General features: G+C 33.7%; 1 protein-coding gene across 1 annotated transcript in view; it reads right to left on the bottom strand.

Moving 5' to 3' along the window:
* Positions 1-8,820, bottom strand: part of LOC129237354 (cytochrome P450 4g15) — a 32,361-nt gene extending 23,541 nt beyond the window's left edge. The window contains exons 1-2 of the mRNA XM_054872042.1: positions 8,007-8,820; positions 3,730-3,927 (exon numbers count right to left, since the gene is read on the bottom strand). Of these exons, the coding sequence (XP_054728017.1) occupies positions 3,730-3,927; positions 8,007-8,208 (400 nt within the window). The 5' untranslated portion in view covers positions 8,209-8,820. The remainder of the gene's footprint in view (positions 1-3,729; positions 3,928-8,006) is intronic.
* Between the last annotated feature and the right edge of the window lie 12,946 nt (positions 8,821-21,766).

Here is a 21,766-nt window from a genome sequence, read left to right as displayed (position 1 = left end):
TCTTCGCCATCATCCTAGACGTCGTTATGAGCCAATTCACCCTGCACAAAAGAGACGTCGTATAGAGTTTCACCCGAAATCTCGAGGACCTGGACTTCGCCGATGACATCTGCCTCCTCTCTCACAAACTCAGTGACATGTAAGCCAAGGTGGGCAGACTAGTTACGCTGACCCGCACTGTCGGACTGGAGGTCAACATCGTTAAGACGAAGGCTATGAGAGACAATCACAATAAAGTAAGTCATATAATGGTTGACAGGTGCCAGGTGGAATTGGTCGAAAGCTTCTCCTACCTCGGGTGCACTATCACGATAGAGAGTGTAGCAGATGAAGAAGTCAGCTGCAGGCTAAACAAAGCAAGGACGTCGTTCGGGCGAATGCATATAGTATGGGTGAGTTCGCAAATCTTCAGGCGCTTTAAATTGCGAATATTCAGCTCATGTGTCAAGTTTGTATTGTGGTATGGAAGTGATACATGATTGGTGTCCAACATCATCACACAGAGGCTACAATCTTTCGTCAACAAATGCCTCCGCATTATCTGTAGAATATTTTGGTCGAACACCACCAGCAACGGCGCGCTGTGGAGATCTACGAATGAGGAGCCCATCCAATGTTGAGTCAAATGGAAAAATTGGCGAAGGATAGGTCGCGCGCTTAGAAAATCATCAGATAGCATCACAAGAATGGCGCTGGACTGGAACCCGCAAGGGAGCAGAGTTTGTGGTCGGCCAAAGATTACTTGGAGAAGGTCGATGTTTCGTGAGCTAGCAGATGCGGACATCACATGGGTCGACGGAAAAACCATAGCCCAGAACCGCTTACGATGGAATAGTCTTGTCGAGGCCCTATGCTGCCGAGCGGAGTGAACAAGCATATAAAAAAAGAGCTTGAGGAGGGTTGGACAAGTTCAAGCACTCAGTTAGGTAGACCATTATACTACACCCGGATAGATTACAGTAGAAAGGATAGAGAGAAGGGATAAATACAAAATTTATGGTAAGACGGAAAAATTTTGTTTCAGGTCACTCTTCCGCAAATATTTTGGATTCATTGTTGAATCTTAAGAGATCCAGAAGAGGAGGAGCATGAACTACATCCATACTTAGTACATTGGTTGGAAAAGCGTAAGAATATGTGTGAAATGTGCGAGCACTATTGCGCTCTCAGGCTCGCTATGGCGTACGAGGGGTGCCTTTTATATCTCGGGATTAGAGAACAAAAACATATTTTAATCATCGAAAATCACTCTATTGTTTTTCAAAATATTCTCCATGAAGATCTACACACTTTTGCATGCGTTTGAACCAATTGTCGAAGCACTTTTGCCACTCTGAATGAGGTACCTCCAAAACATGCATTCTGAATGTCGCAACCGCTTCTCCAGGTGTCGAAAAACGTTAACCTCTCAGTTTGTTTTTTACGTACGGGAATAAAAAAAAGTCATTCGGTGCCAAGTCAGGACTATACGGCGGATGACCCGTTAATTCGATGTTTTGGGTGCTCAAAAATGCAGTTGCTTGAGCCGATGTGTGAGAGCTCGCATTGTCCTGGTGAAGAGTGATCCGTGTTTGGCAATTGGTTTTCCTAATTTCTTGGGAGACAACTGGCAAACAAATGGTTGTGTATCACTCAGAATTTACTGTTCTGCGTTGTTCTAGTGGTTTTCCGAAAAAACAAGCGACCATTTGCTTGGAAGTGCTTCGTGCGCGAACAACTTTTGTTGGATTTGGCTCATCTTGAAACACCCATACAGTCGACAGCTGTTTACTTTCGGGCTCATACGCGTAAATCCATGATTCATCACCTGTCACGATGTCATAGACGTGTTTCGAAGCCCCGCGATCGTATTTTTTGAGTATTGACGAGCCTTTTTTTGAGCGATTGACAAATTGTGTGGGATCCAACGCGAACAAATTTTTTTGACAGTCAAATGTTTATGCAATATTGAATGTATGTTGGTCCCACTAATGCCTAAGATTGTCTCAATCTCACGATAGGTCACATGACGATCTTGCAATATCAGTTCGCGCACAGCATCATTGGTTTTCGGAACAACAACTGATTTTGGACGACCTTCACGAAATTCGTCTTGAAGTGAACTACGACGACGATTGAATTCACCATACCATCGATAAACACTGGACCTTGATGGAGCTTCATCGCCAAAAAATGAATTAAGTTCATCCATGCAATGTTGCTGGGTTAATCCGCGTCGAAAGTAAAAAATAATCGCACGAAAATGTTCACGATTTAATTACATTTTTGGACCGAGATGAATCTTTTAAGTTACTGTAAACAACACAAATAGCGCTGGTATTTCAAAATGTTCTGAGTACGTAAAAGCCAAAAAATGTCAAACTTTGCGATACAGCTGTCAGTTGCCAGATTGCAACACCAGGGTTGCCGAGTCCCGAAATATAAAAGGCACACCTCGTATAAGTCAGAGTTATCTCACAATCTCCAAATCATCTCATCCACCATTCTTGGTGTGAAGGTATGCAGCTGTTAAGCTTCTCTAAATGAGAGTTACTAGGAGATGTCAAATACTTTTTCCATGCCCAGTTTTTGAACCTTTTGTTCTCGAAAAGTGCTTGAAGCATTATCAGATTCTTAGTTTCTTTTGTGGGACAAACGAACACTGAAGTTCGGTTCTAAGTCGTTCCCAGTCCTGGCAGTTACATCTTCTACTTGTCTATTCTATGCCGGCTCTGTTTAAGATGTAGACATGTTGGTAGAATATTTAGAAGCGTCCTTAAGTGGTCATTTTGTAACTACTTCGTTTCCAGTTACCATTACAGTAGTTTAAAACTAGTTATGAAATTCTAGTTCAGGCACCCGAGTCTTTATTGACTAATTCCCATTGCTGCAGGGTAACATCACGCGCAACACATATTAGAAGAAATAATGTCAGCGTTTATATTTTTATATGTATGTATGTGTATGGATGTATGTACTATATGTACGTATGTATGTGTGCATGTATGTAATTTATAAAAACGCGGGCAACCCACGCATGTTAGTATTTAGTGAATGCCATTGCAACGCTTTTCAACAAATCTCTCTAAGCGCACACATACAAGCACACACACATACACTTGCTCGTACACATACACATTCGCTCGCACACATACACGTACTATATAGTATTTGCGTACAAATTATAAACACGTTTACAAATTTATGCATGCGAAGGCATTTTTATGAATAGACACCAATACATACACACAGCCATATTGCATACATGCATAGCTCGGTATGCCTGAATCTGTATATGCACATACATACTTTCCCCATTTCCTCATGAAGCGAAACGCTGCGCTTTTAATTTGTTGTCGCTTCGGCTTATTTATTAGGTTATTATGTTGTCAAATGGCCGTCGACGCCGCCGACGCAGCGCCATACAAATTTGCTAAGTATTAATGATTTGACTTTAATTTGTTTATTTGACTGCAAAACCATCGTAAAATAGAAACGAAATAAAATATAATGAAAATTCAAAATTGTGCAAATATTTTGGCTAGCAAAATAATTATTGAAGTGATTTATGCGGCGCCGAAAATTTGTAAAACTCTTCAAAGGAAATTTGTAGAAATTCATGTTGAGGTGAACCAACTGTCCATTTTTAGGAAAATGAAATTGTTTATGCGTTTACTTGCATGTATGTATGTATGCGAATCAAATGGTGCTATTTAATTTTTTTTTTAATTTTTTAATTTAATTCCTTACCTGTGCTAATCAGCAAACCATCGCCTAGCCACGGCTTGAAGAACTTATACTCCGAGGACTTGTCAATGTAGACTTGGCTGCTCAGCAATATTTCGACATCGCGTGGATCGTAAATGAAAACGACCAACTGTGGGCCGATCCACATTTTGGCGATATTTTCGAATTCAGAGCTCTTGCGGATAACAGTCTTAAAAACCGCTGTGAAAGAGGGAGGAATGAAAAATTAAATTTGATAGTGACAACCATTAAAATGATTTATATTTTGTTTTTTTTTTCTTGCATTAATTTCGTAAACTTAAAACTAAATTTCTGATTTACTGCCACATTGGCATTTGCACTATTTTCTACGAGTTGCAGTGCAATCCAAAATATATTTTGGGGGTAAATATTAAATTTTAAGATTTGGAAATGTTTTTTCGTTCTACGAAATTAAATTTATTTCTGATTGATGCAAAGTGATTACTTGAAGAGTTTTAAAAACAAATTCAAATAATAATTAAAACGAAGTTTTAATAAACAAAATTAAAAAAGAATAAAAAATTAACCAAAAAAAAAAAAAATTTAAAGAAATTTACAAAAACATAAAATTTTAAATATAAAAAAAAAAAAATTAAAAAAAATTCAAATGTTAATTAAAACAAAATTGTAATAAAACAAATAAAAAAAATAAAAAAAAATTAAAAAAAAATAAAATAAAATAAAAAAAAATAAAAGAAGTTCACATGAACATAAAGTTTCAAAAAAAAAAAATTATCTAAAAAAAATTAATAAAAATGAAAATAAAAACAAAAATTAAAAAGTAACAACAATATAAATGAAATTTAGAATTTACATATTCTATTTCTATTGTTTATAGAATTTGTTTGCCTTTTTTTTCGTTCAATAAAATTAAATTTTTTTCTGATTGATGCAAAGTGATTATTTGAAGAATTTTATACATTAAAAAGAAATTCAAATAATAATTAAAACTAAACTTTAATACAAAAAAAAAATTTAAAAAAATTAACAAGAAAAAAAATTAAAAAATAATTTAAAAAAAATTTCAAGAAATTTACAAAAACATAAAATTTTAAGAATTAAAAAGAAAATTGAAATTTTATCTACAAAAAAAAGGATAAATTAATAAAAATGATAATAAAAAAATAAAAAAAATTAAAAGAAATTACAAAAACATAAAAGTTTAAAAATAAAAAAAAAAATAAAAAAAAAATTTACATAATATACAAACAAAAAAAAAAAAAAAAACAAAAAAATAAGAATTAAAAAAAAGTTAGAAAAAAGTAACAAAAATATAAATTAAATTTAGAATTTACATATTCGCTTTTTTTGTTTATAGAAATTTTTTGGTTTTGTTCATTCTATAAAACTAAGTTTTTTTTTATTACTGCAGAGTGATTATTTGAAGAATTTTATACATTAAAAACAAATTCAAATACTAATTAAAACCATAATTTTATAAAATAAAATTTGGAAAAAAAATTAACAAAAAAATTAAGGAAAAATATTTAAAGAAATTTACAAAAACATAAAATTATAAAAAAAATGTATCTAGAAAAGAAAACATAAATTAAATAATAAAAATGAAAATAAAAAAAAATTTAAAAACTTTACAAAAACATAAAATTTAAAATTAAAAAAAAATTTTATCAACAAAAAAAACAAAATAAAAGTGAAAATAAAGAGAAAATTAAAAAAAAAATAACCAAAATATAAATGAATTTTAGAATTCTCATATTCTATTTCTATTGTTTACAGACTTTTTTGCCTTTTTGTAAATATTAATAAAAAATAGTTTTGTGAAAAAAATTATTATAACAAAAACAAAAAAAATTAAAAACATTAAAAGAAACATAAAATTTTCAAAAAAAAAACAAAAAAAAAAACGAATCTCCAAAAAAAAATTAAATAATAAAAATCAAAATAAAAAAAAAATAACAAAAACATAAATGAAATTTAGAATGCATATTCTATTTCTATTGTTTCAATAGTCATTTTTTGCTTTTAACGATAAATATGTGGCAATATTAACTATTTGGAAACTTTTTTTTCTTAAATTACTATCGAAATTGAAGCAAAATGATTATTTGGAGAATTTCAGTTATTAAAAAATAAAAAAAGTTAAAAAAAAATAAAAAAAAAAAATAAAAATTAAAAATTTCAAAAAATTAAAACAAAAAATAATTACAAAAAAAATAAAAATTAAAAATTTCAAAAAATTAAAACAAAAAATAATTACAAAAAAAAATTAAAAAAAAAAATTACAAAAACGTACAAAAAATAAATATAAATAAATAAAAATAAAAATATTAAAAAAAAAATTTTAATAACAAAAATTACTTTACAAAATCTCAAACGAAATACAGTTAATTATAGAATTTACATCATTTTCCGATAGACATTTTTGGCCTTTAATCAGAAATATGTGGCAATATTGAAACACTTTATCTCGAAGAAGTTTGTGAACGATCGACGTGTGGAAACTTCGTATCAAAAATTACTACCCAAATTGATGCAAAGTGATTTTTTGCATAATATTATATATTAAAAAAAAAATATTAAAAAAAATAAAAAAAATTTCTAAAAATAAATGAAAATAATTATAAATAATTAAAAAAATTCTTTTATTTAAAATTAAAAAAAAAAATTCGAAAAAAAATTTAACACAAAAAAAATTAGATAATTAATTGGATAATTAATTTTTCGCCACCTTGTACAATACTTGTTGTCCAGCTAGACGCAACCCAAGGCTTACGATGGAATTTTAATGCACAGTTGGACTTGGTTAGTTCTGAAAAGTGACTTTTGCTCTTTTTTTACACGAAAAACTTTTACTGTAGTCAAACATTGTCAAGCAACGCCTCTGAGGACTACGTAACTGGAACGACCCGGATTTATATCCGGCCAAGGACTGTCACTTCAGCAGTATTCCTCGTATATGCACGGGGAATGTTTATGCTGCTACAACAACAACAGGACTGAAAAGGCTACGTAGTGTAATCATGTCATGTGACGTCAAAGTAGTCTATTATTTCCTGTCCACATTTAATATAGAATCCACTCAGTTATTTGTTTTTAAGTGGAAATTCTCTCTCGGACCACAAGTGCATACAATTTCAATTTGCCGTGGATGCTATTTGCTTTACGCTAGTGGGAAATGTGTAATAAATCGATTGGCTGTATTTTAGGCAGAAGTGCCATCGAGGATGCGATCCACTCATTGCGATTGCTAATTTGTTAGCTGCCCTACATCTTAGCTGGGGGAAGCTTGTTTCATTTGTTAACCTGTTGGTTGTACCTTGTAAAGCGCTTCAGAAGTTAAGAATTAAGCAACAAAATTTCTCAACCGGGCCATCGACACTAAATGCCTGGTGAAGTTCAGTATGGATGCTGGTTATTTCAGGTGGAGCAACTAACGCTAAGTTCTGTGGTTCCATAATTACAAAGAATTCGTTAACACAAAATAAGTGATTATAATGTCATTACGTTAGTAATGAATTCAGTATAAAATTAATTTTAATGTAATGGTAATCATCTTATAAGTGATTGCAAGGCAATGAAGTTAATAATGAATTCAGCATAAAATAAATCAATACTGTAATTAATTTCAAAATAATTGTAATCAAAAGTAATTGATTAGAAAGTAATTGTAATTATATTATAAGTGATTACAAGGCGATTTAATTAACATTGAATTTAGTATAAAATTAATCACAGTAGGTTGATTCATTTTAAAGTAATCGTAATCAAGAGTAATCGATTACAAAGTAATGGTAACCAAATTATAAGAGATTGCAGTGTGATCATATTAATAATAAATTCAGTATAAAATAAATCAATAATGTAATTAGTTTCAAAACAATTGTAATTAAAAAGTAATTGATTAGAAAGTAATGGTAATTGCAGTGCATTAATGTTAATAATCAATTCAGTATAAAATAAATCAACACTGTAATTCATTTCAAAATAATTGTAATCAAAAGTAATTGATTACAAAGTAATGGTAATCATATTATAAGTGATTGCAGTGCGATCACATCAATAATGAATTCAGTATTAACTAAATCAATAGTGTAATTAATTTCAAAATAATTGTAATCAAAAGTAATTGATTACAAAGTATTGATAATTATATTATAATTCACTGCAAGGAGATTAAGTTAATATTGAAATCAATAACCACGAATAATTTCAAATTAATCAAAATGTAATTGTAATTATAAAAGTCAATATACAAATATGCAACACATTCTACAGTAATCTCCTTAACATCCACTTACATGATGCCGGTCCGAATACGTCTAACAAATGTCCAATGATGGGCAATCCCTTCGGTCCAGGTAGTCGGGCTGCCAACTTGTAGAGATGGCGTCGGGATAGACGCCAATAAGTCAGCCATAGCAGAAAGGTGGGTAGCAAGAGGAAGTAGAAAACGCTGCTAGGCGAAATGAGGGCGTGATCCTTTAGAACTTCTAACGACATGTTGTGTGCACTTTCTTTTTTCACTCGAATCGACTCTTTTTTTCTTTGATTAGTATTTGAAGTATTGAATAACTTATTGTATTTCCTTCTGCTTGTAACTCTGATAATTTATTGTAGTTTTTATGCATAAAATCCGATGCACCGTTGCACACTTTCCGTATATATTTTTCGAATCTCTTCCGACAACTTTTAATTAAGTCCTTTGGCCATTAAATAGTGCACAATTAATTAATGCACATACACACACACATCCAGTCTCGCGTTGTATTGCATAAATATAATAGTTTATATGTATGTATGTGTGTAGATGCGGACACAAATGCTTATACGCTTGTGTATGTAGTATTTATGTGTTTCATGTATGTATGTATGTCTCTATGTACATATGCCACTTAATTAGCTCTTTCTACCCTCTCCACTCTTCACACACTTATTTACTTAGTTCACAATGCTTAAATTCAGATTCAGCATTCAGCATTCACAATCACTATTTTCTACTATTTAGTTAATCCACAAGGCGAGCACTTCCTCTTCAGCTGCTACTATTGCTATTGTTGTTGTTGTTGTCGTTGTTACTGCCATTCAACGTCCACGATTATCTCCGAATGCCCGTTCGCGTTCAACTGGTGGCGTCCTCCCGCATGTATTGTGCTTTTATAGCCTAGCTCGAAGCTGAGCCGCCGTCGCCGCCGCCGCCACAAACGAAAATCCACAAATGCAGTTGCAAAGTGAAAAAAAAACCCTAATAGCAAATCGCAAATTGCGTGCCACAAGCATCAAACCAATAGCTAAAGATCGCTGCTGTTGTGTTGTAGGTTGAGACGGCGTTTACTGCGTTCACAACAAACGTCATAGGTTTCGCCCCACACGAACACGGTAGAGGTGAGCTCAGCTGAGTAGAGCAGAGCCAAGCCGAGCGCATGCATCGGCCTTTCCTCATTTGTTAGTGTTGCTTGTGGAGCGGCTGTGGCCATGATAAGAGTGTGGATAATGCAAAATTTGAGTCCACAAATTGAACACAGCTTTCTCGTGAAGCTTGGATTCGCTGGGAAATGAGTAGAGCTGAGTGAAAGTGAGAGTGATTTTTCGGCGCTCAAGTCATCTCTTTGTAGGTTGGTGAGAAAGAATTGAGTTTGTGTTGCAGAAAGTAAAAGTTAAAATACTTCAATAAAATTGTCTTCACTTCAAAGCGAAATAAAGGACTTGGGGTGGTAAAAGACTTGGAGTATAACTCATTTGTTTGAGTATTTAAGATTGGTACAAGAATAAAAATAATTTATTTTTATGCACAGTTATCACTATAACATACATAGGTACATCAATACTATGTATATACATATAATTGATATATTATATTACAGTATTTACTGCAATTTTATAATATTTTCCCAAGCCAATCAATTTTGAAATAATTGCTGCTTTCGTTATATTTCGAGATATTTAATTAATTGCGTTTGCGCCCTTTTTATTTAGAAATTTATTACTCTTGATTAACCAAAATTTATTATGAGTAAGAAATTTTGTGCGAATTTCACACGAAAATGTTGTTTTTAAAGTTGGAATTGACTAAGACCATTTTCAAAATAAACTGAGTGCCCTATAAATGACTTAAAGCAATAAAGAACTATACGTTGAAACAATAACTTTAATGAAATGATTCGTGAACATTTCTTAATTAAAAAAATCCATTTTTTTTTTTTTTATAATTTCGAGTTTTTTTATAATTTCGAGTTTTTAGAAATTCTTAAAATGTTTCTAAAAAACCGGAGAGATATATTTTTAGTAAGTACGTAATATCTAAATGTGTTTCTTACCTTCACCGCTTTAGTGGTGGTGTCCAATGGAAGTAGCTTAACATTTTCGTATATTTTTGGTGTTCCCTTTTAGGTGAAAGATCCAAAATGTGGAATTTAGAATGATCTGAAGAAGTTTTATGGAAGAAGATTTTATTCGGTTAATTTTTCAAGAATCTCCTCCATTGCATTTGCAGCCAAAATACAGGTTCGCCCGCGGCATTTTTTACTCTTCTTGCTGTGGACTCTTCTAGTGAGTTTTATCGAAAACGTATTTCTTCTTCTACACTTTTCTATAATAATGCTCAGGGTTGTAAAAGTAATTTGTGTGTGTACAGATAAACATTTCGGTGGCAGACCATGGACGTTTCAACAGGACTCGGCACCATCTCACAAAGCTCGAGTGAACCAAGAATGGCTAAAACACAACGCTCCGTTCTTCATAACGTCCACACAATGGCTTTCAAATTCACCAGGGGCGAATCCGATGGCCATTTTGGCGAGCAACTAAAAGATTCACCAGTCTCGAGGCGCTGAAAAATGCCATTTTCCGCGAGTGGGCCAAAATATCTGCAAGTCACATTCGGGCAGCTTGCGATTCGTTTCTGGACCGTCTCAAGGCCATAGTTAAGGCAAAAGGTGGTCATATCGAGCAAAACTAAATTGATTCTTTTCACACATTTTTTACATTGAATTGAATAAAAGTAATTTTCTACACTAAATTTATGGTCTTTTTAATTGGTTACACTTCGAGTGCTGGAGCCTGTTTGCCCTGCATATGGCCTAAAATGCACGATACTACTTCCTGTGCACATCGTCAAGCTGTCGTTTCATCCCATCCATACACCTTGACGTTGTTCCCATGGAAATTATGGAAACCCAAGTTGTACACGGACATATTTCGCTTATAATAGGCTAACGAAATAGAAAGTTTAGGATACGGTAGTGCTTTTTCAAATAAAGTGAGAACCCATGATATTTCCTCGAATTTTCTTTTACTTTTTAGCTTGTTCAGCATTTTGTAAATGTACATCATGGCTTTCTCTAAGATGTAATTTCTCTTCCTCATTATTTCATGCTCCTATTTTTCTTCAGTAAATCGCATTTTTGGCATGCATCTTTTCAAGGAGCTTGGAAATTTAAGTTAAATTCAGTATTAAACACTTTCCTGACTAACTCCTCAACAGAGCATTGGTTATTCTAATGGTTCATTTATGACAATATCGTAAAAATCACGTTGAATAAATTTAGTTAATGCGGTTTGAAATAACTGATAAACTTATTTTTTGCAAATTTTGACTTAAATTACTTTCATAATTATGAGCACATATCCTATGATCATACCGGAAATGTTTAAATAAAACAAAACAGAGTTAAATTTCAGGCAAATTTATTTTATCTCCTTCAAAATATGACCCTTCATAAGCAACACACATTTGCCAACGTTTAACCCAGTCCTTCATGCACCCCTGGTAGGCCGACGAAGGGATGGCCTTCAGCTCCTTCGTCGCATTCTCTTTGATCTCTTGTATCGACTGAAATCTCCTTTCACGAAGTGGTAACTTCAACTTCGGAAACAAAAAGAAGTCGCACGGGGCCATATCAGGTGAATACGGTGCTTGCACGATGGTATTTACTTGGTGTTGGGTCAAATAATCCAGCACAATTTGGGCTCGGTGCGATGGCGTGTTATCATCATGCAAAATCCAAGAATTGTTTGCCCACATTTCCGGCCGTTTGCGACGTCCTGCATCTCTCAAACGCTTCAAAACGAATAAATACGAGTAATATTCTTTATTGACTGTCTGGCTCGATGGACGGTACTCATGGTGCACTACGCCTTGACAATCAAAGAAAACTGTCAAAATCACTTTAACCCTTGAACGGCTTTGGCGCGATCTTTTCGGCTTCGGCTCATTTTTGAAGCACCACTCAGACGATTGCTGCTTGGTTTTCATGTTAAATTCATAGACCTTATAGTCTCGTCCCCAGTAAATATCCGCTTCATGAAGGTTGGATCACTTTGGGCTTCAGAAATCGTCTCCTCAGCAACTGTCTTTCGGTGGTGTTTTTGTGCGAAATTCAGACCCTTTGGAACGAGCCTGGCTATAACGCGTCTCATACCAAAAACATCAATCACAATGTGTTGTGCCATTCCATATGAAATGCCAAGTTCACTAGACATCCAGCACGAGTTCTTTCACTTTCTTCACTTTTCATCGGTGTTCGACGTGGATGGGCGTCCGGAACGAGGCAAATCTTCCACCACTGTACGATCACTATTAAAGACTTCATATCACTCGTATGCCCTTGATCTTGATAGAGCAGATTCGCCAAATGCCTTTTGCAACATTTTCAGTGCATTGGAACACGAAATTTCGTTCGCAACGCAAAATTTCAAACGAGCTCTTTGTTCAACAAAATTATCCATGGTAAAATGCGAGAAATTGAAAAAAGTTGACCGACGAATTGAAAACAAATCTTTTCCAAGGTCTCATATTAAATTTAGTAGGAGTCTGAGAGTTCTTGCGCAATTATGTTCTTTTATACCATATTCGACCATTTTAATTTATTTTTTTGCTTGCTAGTGCTAGTCCTCAAAGAGTGACAAATTTTGAAGCCTCTGAGACTCCATCTCGAAAAAGGTTTTATTTAAGCGATAATTTTTCGATCTATTTTTCAATAATTAAGTAGGTAGGTGAAATAGTTGAAGTATCAGTATGGCTCTTCCCAAGTAGCACTGAAGCGCCGTATTGATACCATTTTCAGACCTTCAACGGGGAGATATCTACAGCCAATCAGAGCTATTGATGTAATGGAAAAAAATTGATGGGATTAGAAAACTGTACTGGGCTGTCGACGAGCCCCATGGCAGCCATATGCTGACCACAGGCGTTTTGCTCTGTGATTACACCCTCCAGTACTCTCAGGTCCTTTCTGCTGAGCTTTAGCAGAAAGGCCATTATTTTCCTGTTTGGTTCTTTCTCAAAACACTTAACTACTCTGCACGAGCTCAGCCCAGGGGGCTAGAGCCAATAATTGGAATCAGTTCCGCAGGAATCAAGAATTGGATCAGCGATTATGTATGCAATTTACATAGAGAGCGATGGTCCGGTCTAGAACGCTGTAGAAGTGCAAAGAGTTTTGTGATAAGTCCGAACACAAAACTGTTAAACTTTCTACTAACTCTCGGAAGGAAAGACGTTGGGCTGATGGACGGTATTATTACAGGACACAAACCATGGGGCCAGCATATGACCACCATTGGACTCAGTTTAGCTTGACTGTCACTATACATTCCAATACTGCTACCCCGCCACTTTTTTCTCAATTAGCCCGTATGGCATGTTCAAGATGGCATAGACTTCCGTAAGGAATACCGTAGCCATCTGCCCTGTGGCATAGGAGTACTTAATGTCTTCGTCTAATACCATTTAAATATCTAAAGATTAAGGGTAAGATAGTTCCGGTTGTATCACCAGGCGCCTCTAACTAACGATTAAAAGAAGATTCCTTAATTTTATAGAAATTTCTGGAACATTTTTCTCTTGTGCCAGTTACGTTCTGATTTACTGTCGAATAATTAAACAGGTTTTGTGGCCTTCAATTTATTTAAATTTTGTACACTAACTTTTTAAACGTCCAGAACTTAGAAACAGCCGAACTAACTGTAAATACTCATAAATGAGCTCATATATGTACTCACATGTGTATATGTACTTGTATATGTATGTGTGCTTAACCAATGGGCACCTCATTTTCACTTAATTTGCCCCGTATGAGTATTGCACTGTATTACTGGCGTTTCGGTTTTTAGTTTATCGAAGTAAATTCATTAAAGACCATTTGAATTTCAAGCTGGTCGTGCCGTTGGTTTTATCGTTTTTGAACTCTACTCATTTATGAATTCGTTTACATTTCGTGAATGCTTTTATAAAAGTGTGCAAATCCATAAACTATTTGTATTTTATATGCCAATGAAGGTCAGCTGAACACTATTCAAAAATATTAGTACTAAGATATATACATACATACATACATACATACATACATACATACATACATACACATGTATGGGTGTGGTTACATTTGCTGCTGACAAGGCAGAAGTTGGAATATTTTGACTTCAAGGCATGCACTCGAAATGTTCGATCCTTAATGAAGAAAACAAAAATTAATAAAATCGACTATTTTCCTAACAAGTTTCAATATTTTCAACGCGCTGTTCTATCTTATAAAATTGTACATCCGTCTACTTGGAAAATATCAAAGATGGCACTAAAAATGCTATCGTCTAGGAATTATTCACTAATAGCATCTAGGCGTCATTTTTAAAAGACTCTTTAATTGCAATAACATTGCTTTGATTTTTATTTATTTTTTGTTTGTAGAAGCGTAGATTGCGACATAAAAGGCGTTAGGGGTAGTCAGAATTTTCAAAAAATTGGATTTTGTTTTTACGTTTTCTTAAAGTATAATATCTTAAAATTATTGTGTGAAAATTTGAAGTGAATTCGACAAATACTTTTCGAGTTATTCAACAATTAACAAAAGGGCGTTCGGTCGCTCCGGAGCAGATAGCAAAATTTTAAATGCGTTTTTCTTAAAACTATGTTTTTTGAACTGGTGATCACTGTAACTTAAAAACAACTTGAAAAACATAAAAACTCGTGCCTGATCGAAGGATTTTTTCTTTCGAATTTTCGATTTTTTTATACAATTGTCGGTTTTTTTTCTCGAAAATCTGAAAAATATTTCTTTGGTAATTTTTAAAAAAGGCTTCGATCAGGCTTGAGATTGTCTATTAATAAAACAAATTTCTCTTCTCCGATTGCTTTTAGATGAATCTCCAAGGACTTGTGATGATCACCGCAAGGGACTTCTGGAGAAACACAACACACCAACAGCGATAACTTTTACAATTAATAATTTTTTTTTGAAATTTTGCTAAAGTCAAGTCGAAACATGAGGTATTAATGCTATGTTTTTATTTTTGTTAAATAAAACAATTGACTAGCAAAGCAAAATTATTGAAAATCATCACTTTTTCGGGCCTCTGACTACCTCTAAACTCATAAACGAGTTTCTTGAGGAAGCGAATGCGCAAAACTTTTTGCTAAAAAAAAACAAAAAAAACTTAAAAAAATCAATGCCTACCTTTAAAAATTTAAATTACACTTATAAAAGGCAGATCCTTCAGCAAAAAAAAAAAAAATGTTATTAAAAATCTAAAAAAAAAAATTTCTGATTTGTGCTATTTGCACTAATTTTACTAAAACTTCATGAACTATGTTACTTACTGCTATCCTCTTCTTCCAGTGAAGCATAGGGCCTCGACAAAAAAAATATTGCAGATTTATAAGCACGGGTGAACCAACTTACTGGCCTACGTATGTTAAAAAAATTCCAGACTTAACTTAACTAAAAATATTAACCATAACCAACTGAAGCTTAAACCAAGTTGTGAACTATCTTCTGACCTCTCACTGTTAATACTTAACTACACATCAAAAGTTTACCCTATAGAAACAGCACTCCGACTGGGATGAGTATAGAAAACACATCTCCAAACAACTAATTCTAAGTACACCTTTGAAAACACAACTTGACATTGAGCGTAGCATCATACATTTTAATGACATAGTTCTTGACGCAGGATTCAGATTCACACCGCAGCAAAAATATAGCGCATAAAACTCTTCAAATGACATTTCCATTAAGAAGCAAATCAAGGAAAAAAGCAAACAGAGAAAAAGATGGCAAACAACCAGATCTCCTGCAGACAAACAGAGGTTAAACTTAGCCACAAAAAATTTGAAGGCTGGCTTATGTGATATAAAAAATAAGGGAATTGAAAAATATTTAAAAACACAGCTTAAAAACACGATTTAACATAAATTATTCCTTGTGGAAATGTACAAAAAAAACTTAAAAACCAGATAAAGCATCAACCCTCACTAAAAAAAGATGACAACACATGGGCTTTTAGAAATGATGAAAAAGCAGCGAAAAGTTATTGACCGATCTCCCAGAAATTTTGCACATATCTTTTTTGTGATATTATTGTGAATACAAACTTTCGAAATTTTTTCGAAAAAATAATTTTTTTCGAAGCAAAAATAGAAGGAAAATTCGCCTTAAAATAAATTTTTTTTGGAAGCATTTTTTTCCATTTTTTTAATTAAATTAAAATTAAATTATGACATTAATAAACAAAAAAATTTTTAGTATTTTGTATTCAGGTCACTGACGCCGATGCTACAATGCCAGCCGATTGAGAAGCCCTGCTGCGACCTTCTTGGAAGAATTGAGTGTACACCCGCCATTTTAAATGATTAAAAAAAGAAAAAATTGTTTATATTATTTTAATGTATAAATAAACTGTATGCTAATTTTGAAAAAAATATTTTGACTTCTTCATTTTAAATAATTTTAATGAAAATCAGAGAAAATATGGCCGTTTACAGGTATCTGTCCCCTTAAACATAAAAAACAAAACACCCGGATATGATATGCTGACAGGCAAAGCACTTACGAAGCTACCAATTGAGGCTTACATATTCCTTAGAAACGTGTTTAATAGTATGTTCCACTTACAATACTTCCCCAAAGTATGGAAAGCCGCAGAAATCATTGCGCTGCCAAAACCGGTAAAAATCCAACAGCTTTAACTTCATATCGACCTATAAGCCTACTTCCGACTATATCTAAAATCGCAGAAAAACTTTTACATGACAGAATTACCCCAATACTTGACACGAAAAATATCATTTCTGATCATCAGTTCGGTTTTCGAGAAAAGTTCGGTTTTCGAGAAAATCATTCAACTATCCAACAAATACATCGAGTTACACAAAAAATAATTTCAGACATGGAAAATAAACGATATTGCGTTGCTGTATTTTTGGACGTCGCAAAAGCTTTGGACAAAGTTTGGCACAAAGGTCTCTTACATAAAATTAGGACAATATTACCACTGGACTATTATTTAATTATCAAGCGCTACCTTACTGATCGATGCTTCTACATTAAATACAATGACAAATACTCACATATACATCCACAATAACAGTAGGAGTTCCTCAAGGCAGCGTTCTGGGACCACTGCTATATGTCTTATCCACTCCCAGACGAAACTAACTCAACTATAGCAACATTTGCAGACGACACATTTTTATTCGCATCTGACAAAAACCTCTCAACCGCAACAACAAAATTACAGCTCCACATCAACAATGTAAAGAAGTTATTTGACAAATGGAGTTTAAATGTAAATGAGGACAAATCTGTACAAGTAATATTTACGACCAGAACTACAGGTTGCTGCTATGCCGATTAAGCTCAACAATATAAAATATATTAATTGAAACATCTGCAAAATATCTTGGAATCCATCTGGACTCAAAATTAACTAGGAAAGATCACATCAAAAAGAAAGTAAAAGAAAAAAGGAAAATTTTCGACAATTGCATTGGGTAGTAGGTAGAAATTCTAGCCTCAGTATTTCCAACAAACTTTTATTATACAAGGAGGTCATTAAACCAATCTGGACGTATGGACTTCAAGTTTGGGGAACTGCAAAAACAACTAGCATAAAAAAAAAGAAAGTGTGTGGTAGTTCACGGAACCCGCACGATTGAAGTGAAACTTCTTTTATCAACAAATCAATAATTTAACTATTATTTCAATATAATGCATGCAGAAGTCATGGAAAGCATGGAATGGAATTTTATTAAACAGAATTATTTATTTATTTTAATATAAAAAGAAATGAATTTATTGTACTCAATTACATTTGGTTCTCGGCATTGTCATTATCATTATTGGATTCGTTTTCCAAAAATGAAACAAGGGCTTTATGGTAACTGAAATACGTAAAAAATGATCTACATTCTAATCTATCAAGGTATCGATGAAATACTGCATCAATGGTAGTTCCGCATCTTGTTGTTGGTACTACAAATTATCACTTATCGTACAACCGGAGGATTCACTGTCACGGTGTTCAACAGTAGCTCTTAATTTTTTACGCTCCAAATACTCACGTTGCCGTTCAGCACCTGTTTTCGGTTTCCGTTTTTGTTGATTTGATGCCATATTTAACAGAAATCAATCAACAAAACAAAATATGTTTGTAAGATTTGCTCAAAACTACACACACACTCTATGACGCGTCTCGCGTTACTAATAATATTGTGTTTGGGATAACTGTCAACTGTTTCCACCGAAATGCGTTCGCAAAGTGTATGGTCTTTGGTATGGTAAACAGATTTATGATACATTATTTTGCGGCGACAGCACAGCGCGATAGCCCAGCGGCTAGCAATGTGGGCTTCCGATCCGAAATCCTTGGTTCGAATCACAAGAAAATTTTTTTTTTTTTTTTTTTTATACATTTATTTCAATTTGTTTTATGATATGTTTATGAGCAGATTTTTTTCATGGCAGAAATACACTCGGAGGTTTGCCATTGCCTGCCGAGGGGCGACCGCTATTAGAAAAATGTTTTCATTAATTTTGCTTTCACCGAGATTCGAACCAACGACCTCTCTGTGAATTCCGAATGGTGATCACGCACCAACCCACTCGGCTACGGCGGCCATCAATCAAATGTCATATTTACAAATTACATTCGATAAGACGACACGCCACGCCAGTCTTTTAACAGATGACGCTGGCATAGCGTGAGTTTTACGTAGTTTAGCGTAGTTTTACTCCTCACAGCGTTTCATCCACGCCACGCTTTTAACAGATGGCGCTGGCGTAGCGTCACATATCGATGAAACGCTATGGTTTTACTCCTCACAGCGTTTCATCCTTCGAGACAAAAGAAGTTTCACTTCAAAAATACAACGACAGCAATCAAAAATCTTACGTATAATAACAATGTCCGACAGGTACACAAAAAATAATATCATCCATACAACGTTCAATATACCATCAATCGACGAAGAAATAAAAACAATATCAACAAGATATTTGAACGAAATAAACCAACACAAAAACATTTAAGTCCTCTCACAACTTGAAAAAAGAATTTTACGACGTCTGAAAAGAAACCAACAAATTGACCTATTAAATTAAATATGAATTCTCTAAAATAACTGTTCTGTGCAAAATGTAATTGCTATCCTAAAATGTAATCGGTATATTCGTCTTGGCACTGGTCATGATGAAATATATTTAAAAATCTTCCTAACTAATCGTTAAAAAATGTACTTGTTGTCAGAATGACAGATGCATGATTATATACCTATATATATTATATAATTGGCGCATACATGATTTTTGGATGTTTGGCCGAGTTCCTCCTCCTATTTGTGATGTTCGTTTTGATGTTGTTATATGATTAATGTGGGGAAAAAAAAAAAATTATTATCTGTGCCGGGGAATTTATTGTTCTTTAACCCTAGAATCGTAATATACGTAAATTTTACGTGTATGTCGCAAAAAAAAGTCAATTACACTTTACCTTTTGGCGCTACCGCTACGACCTCTTGGCAGTGCTTCCTTTATTTTATTGTTGCATTAACAAGTGAATCATAAATCAGTTGTTACTTCGCGTTTAGCTATAATCGTTCTTTAAAAAAAAGTGTGCACGTAAATTTTACGTGGTCTTAGCATTAACGTATAAATTTTTGTACGTAAGTTTTACGTGGTCTTGTTATTAGCGTATAAATATTTGTAAATGAAATTTATGTTCCGTGCGGTTTTCAGGAGAAATAAAAGAAAATAATGGAAAACTCAAGTCGTTGCCTTGCGGATGCAGAAATAGAAGCCCTCCTGGACAGTATTGACAGCGATGTAAGCTTTACTGAGGACAACCTTGAAGAGGAAGTTGATTTTGACAGTGACGATAGTTTGGAGGATCCAGACTACTCTCCTGAATTCCAGGAAAATACTTTTGAAAAAACTGATGAAAGCCGTGGAGTTCGCTCAAAATATGGCATCTGAAAAAAAATACCAACTGTGCACCTACAACTAAATGACATTGAAGATGTATCCAGTTCTAATCCACTTTTGGGAAGGAATGGCCATGTTTGGAGTAGCAATCCAATGTATCGTAGTAGCGGAAGAACAATGGCTATGAATGTTGTTTATATTCGACCAGGTAAATATTCTTAAAAGCGGATGTTTTTAAACACTGTTATTAAAATAAAACATAAACTAGGTCCATATCCATTTTTTTTATAATTCACTTTAAGAAACATAAAACTTTGTATTTTCAATAAATAAAATCAAAACAGAAGATATATACGTTTTTGTGGAACATTTATTTTAAATTTTTGTGTTGTACGTAAAATTTACGTATATTAGCATTAACGTAGGGTAAAACTATCTTACGATTCTAGGGTTAAATCCTTAACTGTCGACTCTAGTTAGGTATATCAATTATTCAATACTTCTTTCTTTTTCATTTGTCAGCAGTGTTTCTTGCTTATTCCTGACAGATTTACTGCTACTGATTTTTCTACTTGGAAGAGAGCAGGTAATCTCGTACAGCCTCCTCGTATCACCTAGAGCTGCAGCTGAACCATGTTACTACATACCTAAAAATTTTCTAAAAAGTTTGTACAAGTTTAGATTAAAAAATTTGAAACTTAAGTGAAAAATTGTTACATTTTTCCAAGTTTTGTAGAAAGTTATGGGTCTAGCCAAAGCATTAATATAGTTACAAAAAAAAGTATTTAAATTAAATCAAATTAATCTATACTATAAAGGTGAATGTCTGTACGCTGTCCGCGCATCACTACGAAACGACAACACCAAATGACGTAAAAATTTTTATACATTCATATGTACACCCAATGAAGGTTATAGGCATGTTTTTATGATGGAACTCCCTTCCCACAGCCCCCAGGCTGCGCCACCACACTCATTCGTCGCTAATAATCGAATAATTGCTTAAATTTAATCTAAAAAATCTTAGTTTTTCCTATTTCCCACTATTTATAGCACACTCTAGACTTCATAATCCGCATAAGCTGTTCAACTATGACCCAAATGCAAAGTTCAAAAACGGGTTGAGATAGAAAATTTATAAAAATAATTTTGCTTGATATTTTTCTGATTGGTTGTTTTGATTTTATTCAACGAGGCATAGCAACGGATGCCGGGTATTGTAATATTATGGTTATTAATAAAAAATTATTTTCTATGAAATTATTGTTTGTAATTCTTTTATATACATATCATAAATCCCTCAAAACTACTCCTACGCGAGCGGGGCCGCGGGTTAAAGCTAGTTACAAATATTTGAGAAAAAGTCCCCAAGCACTCAGTTACGCTCGTCAGTGTAGGTATATAAATATTTAATTAAATTTAATATTATAATTTAGACCGATAAGAAAATTATGTTGTTCAGCTGTTCAACCAAAGTATTTCACATACCTATAAAATAGCCACCGATGTTTGTTTGTATGTATTTATATATTTTTTCCAAAACAATTTTCGCATGCACGCCTCTTTCACTGTTTACTTTACAAAAAAAAAATGAACGACGCATAAACACATCCACCAAATCACCGCACCAACTCATGGCGTCTGGCCTCATAAAATTACCACCACCCGAACTCCAACCAAAATGTTGAAGTGTACGATATGCTTGTATGTATGCGTGTGTGTGTGTATTTTATGCTCAGACAACCACATAATGTGAAACATCCTAAAAGCACATTCATCAAATTTATGGTGTATTCCTAGCGGCGAAATTACGCACCCCAGTGAGGCTTTTAGCTGCCATTTCTAATATCTACATACATACA

The sequence above is a fragment of the Anastrepha obliqua genome, chromosome 2, assembly GCF_027943255.1.
Source record: "Anastrepha obliqua isolate idAnaObli1 chromosome 2, idAnaObli1_1.0, whole genome shotgun sequence".
Taxonomy (NCBI): Eukaryota; Metazoa; Arthropoda; class Insecta; order Diptera; family Tephritidae; genus Anastrepha; species Anastrepha obliqua.
The sequence above is the reverse complement of the archived record's forward strand: the minus strand, read 5'-3'. Positions and strand labels throughout refer to the sequence as shown.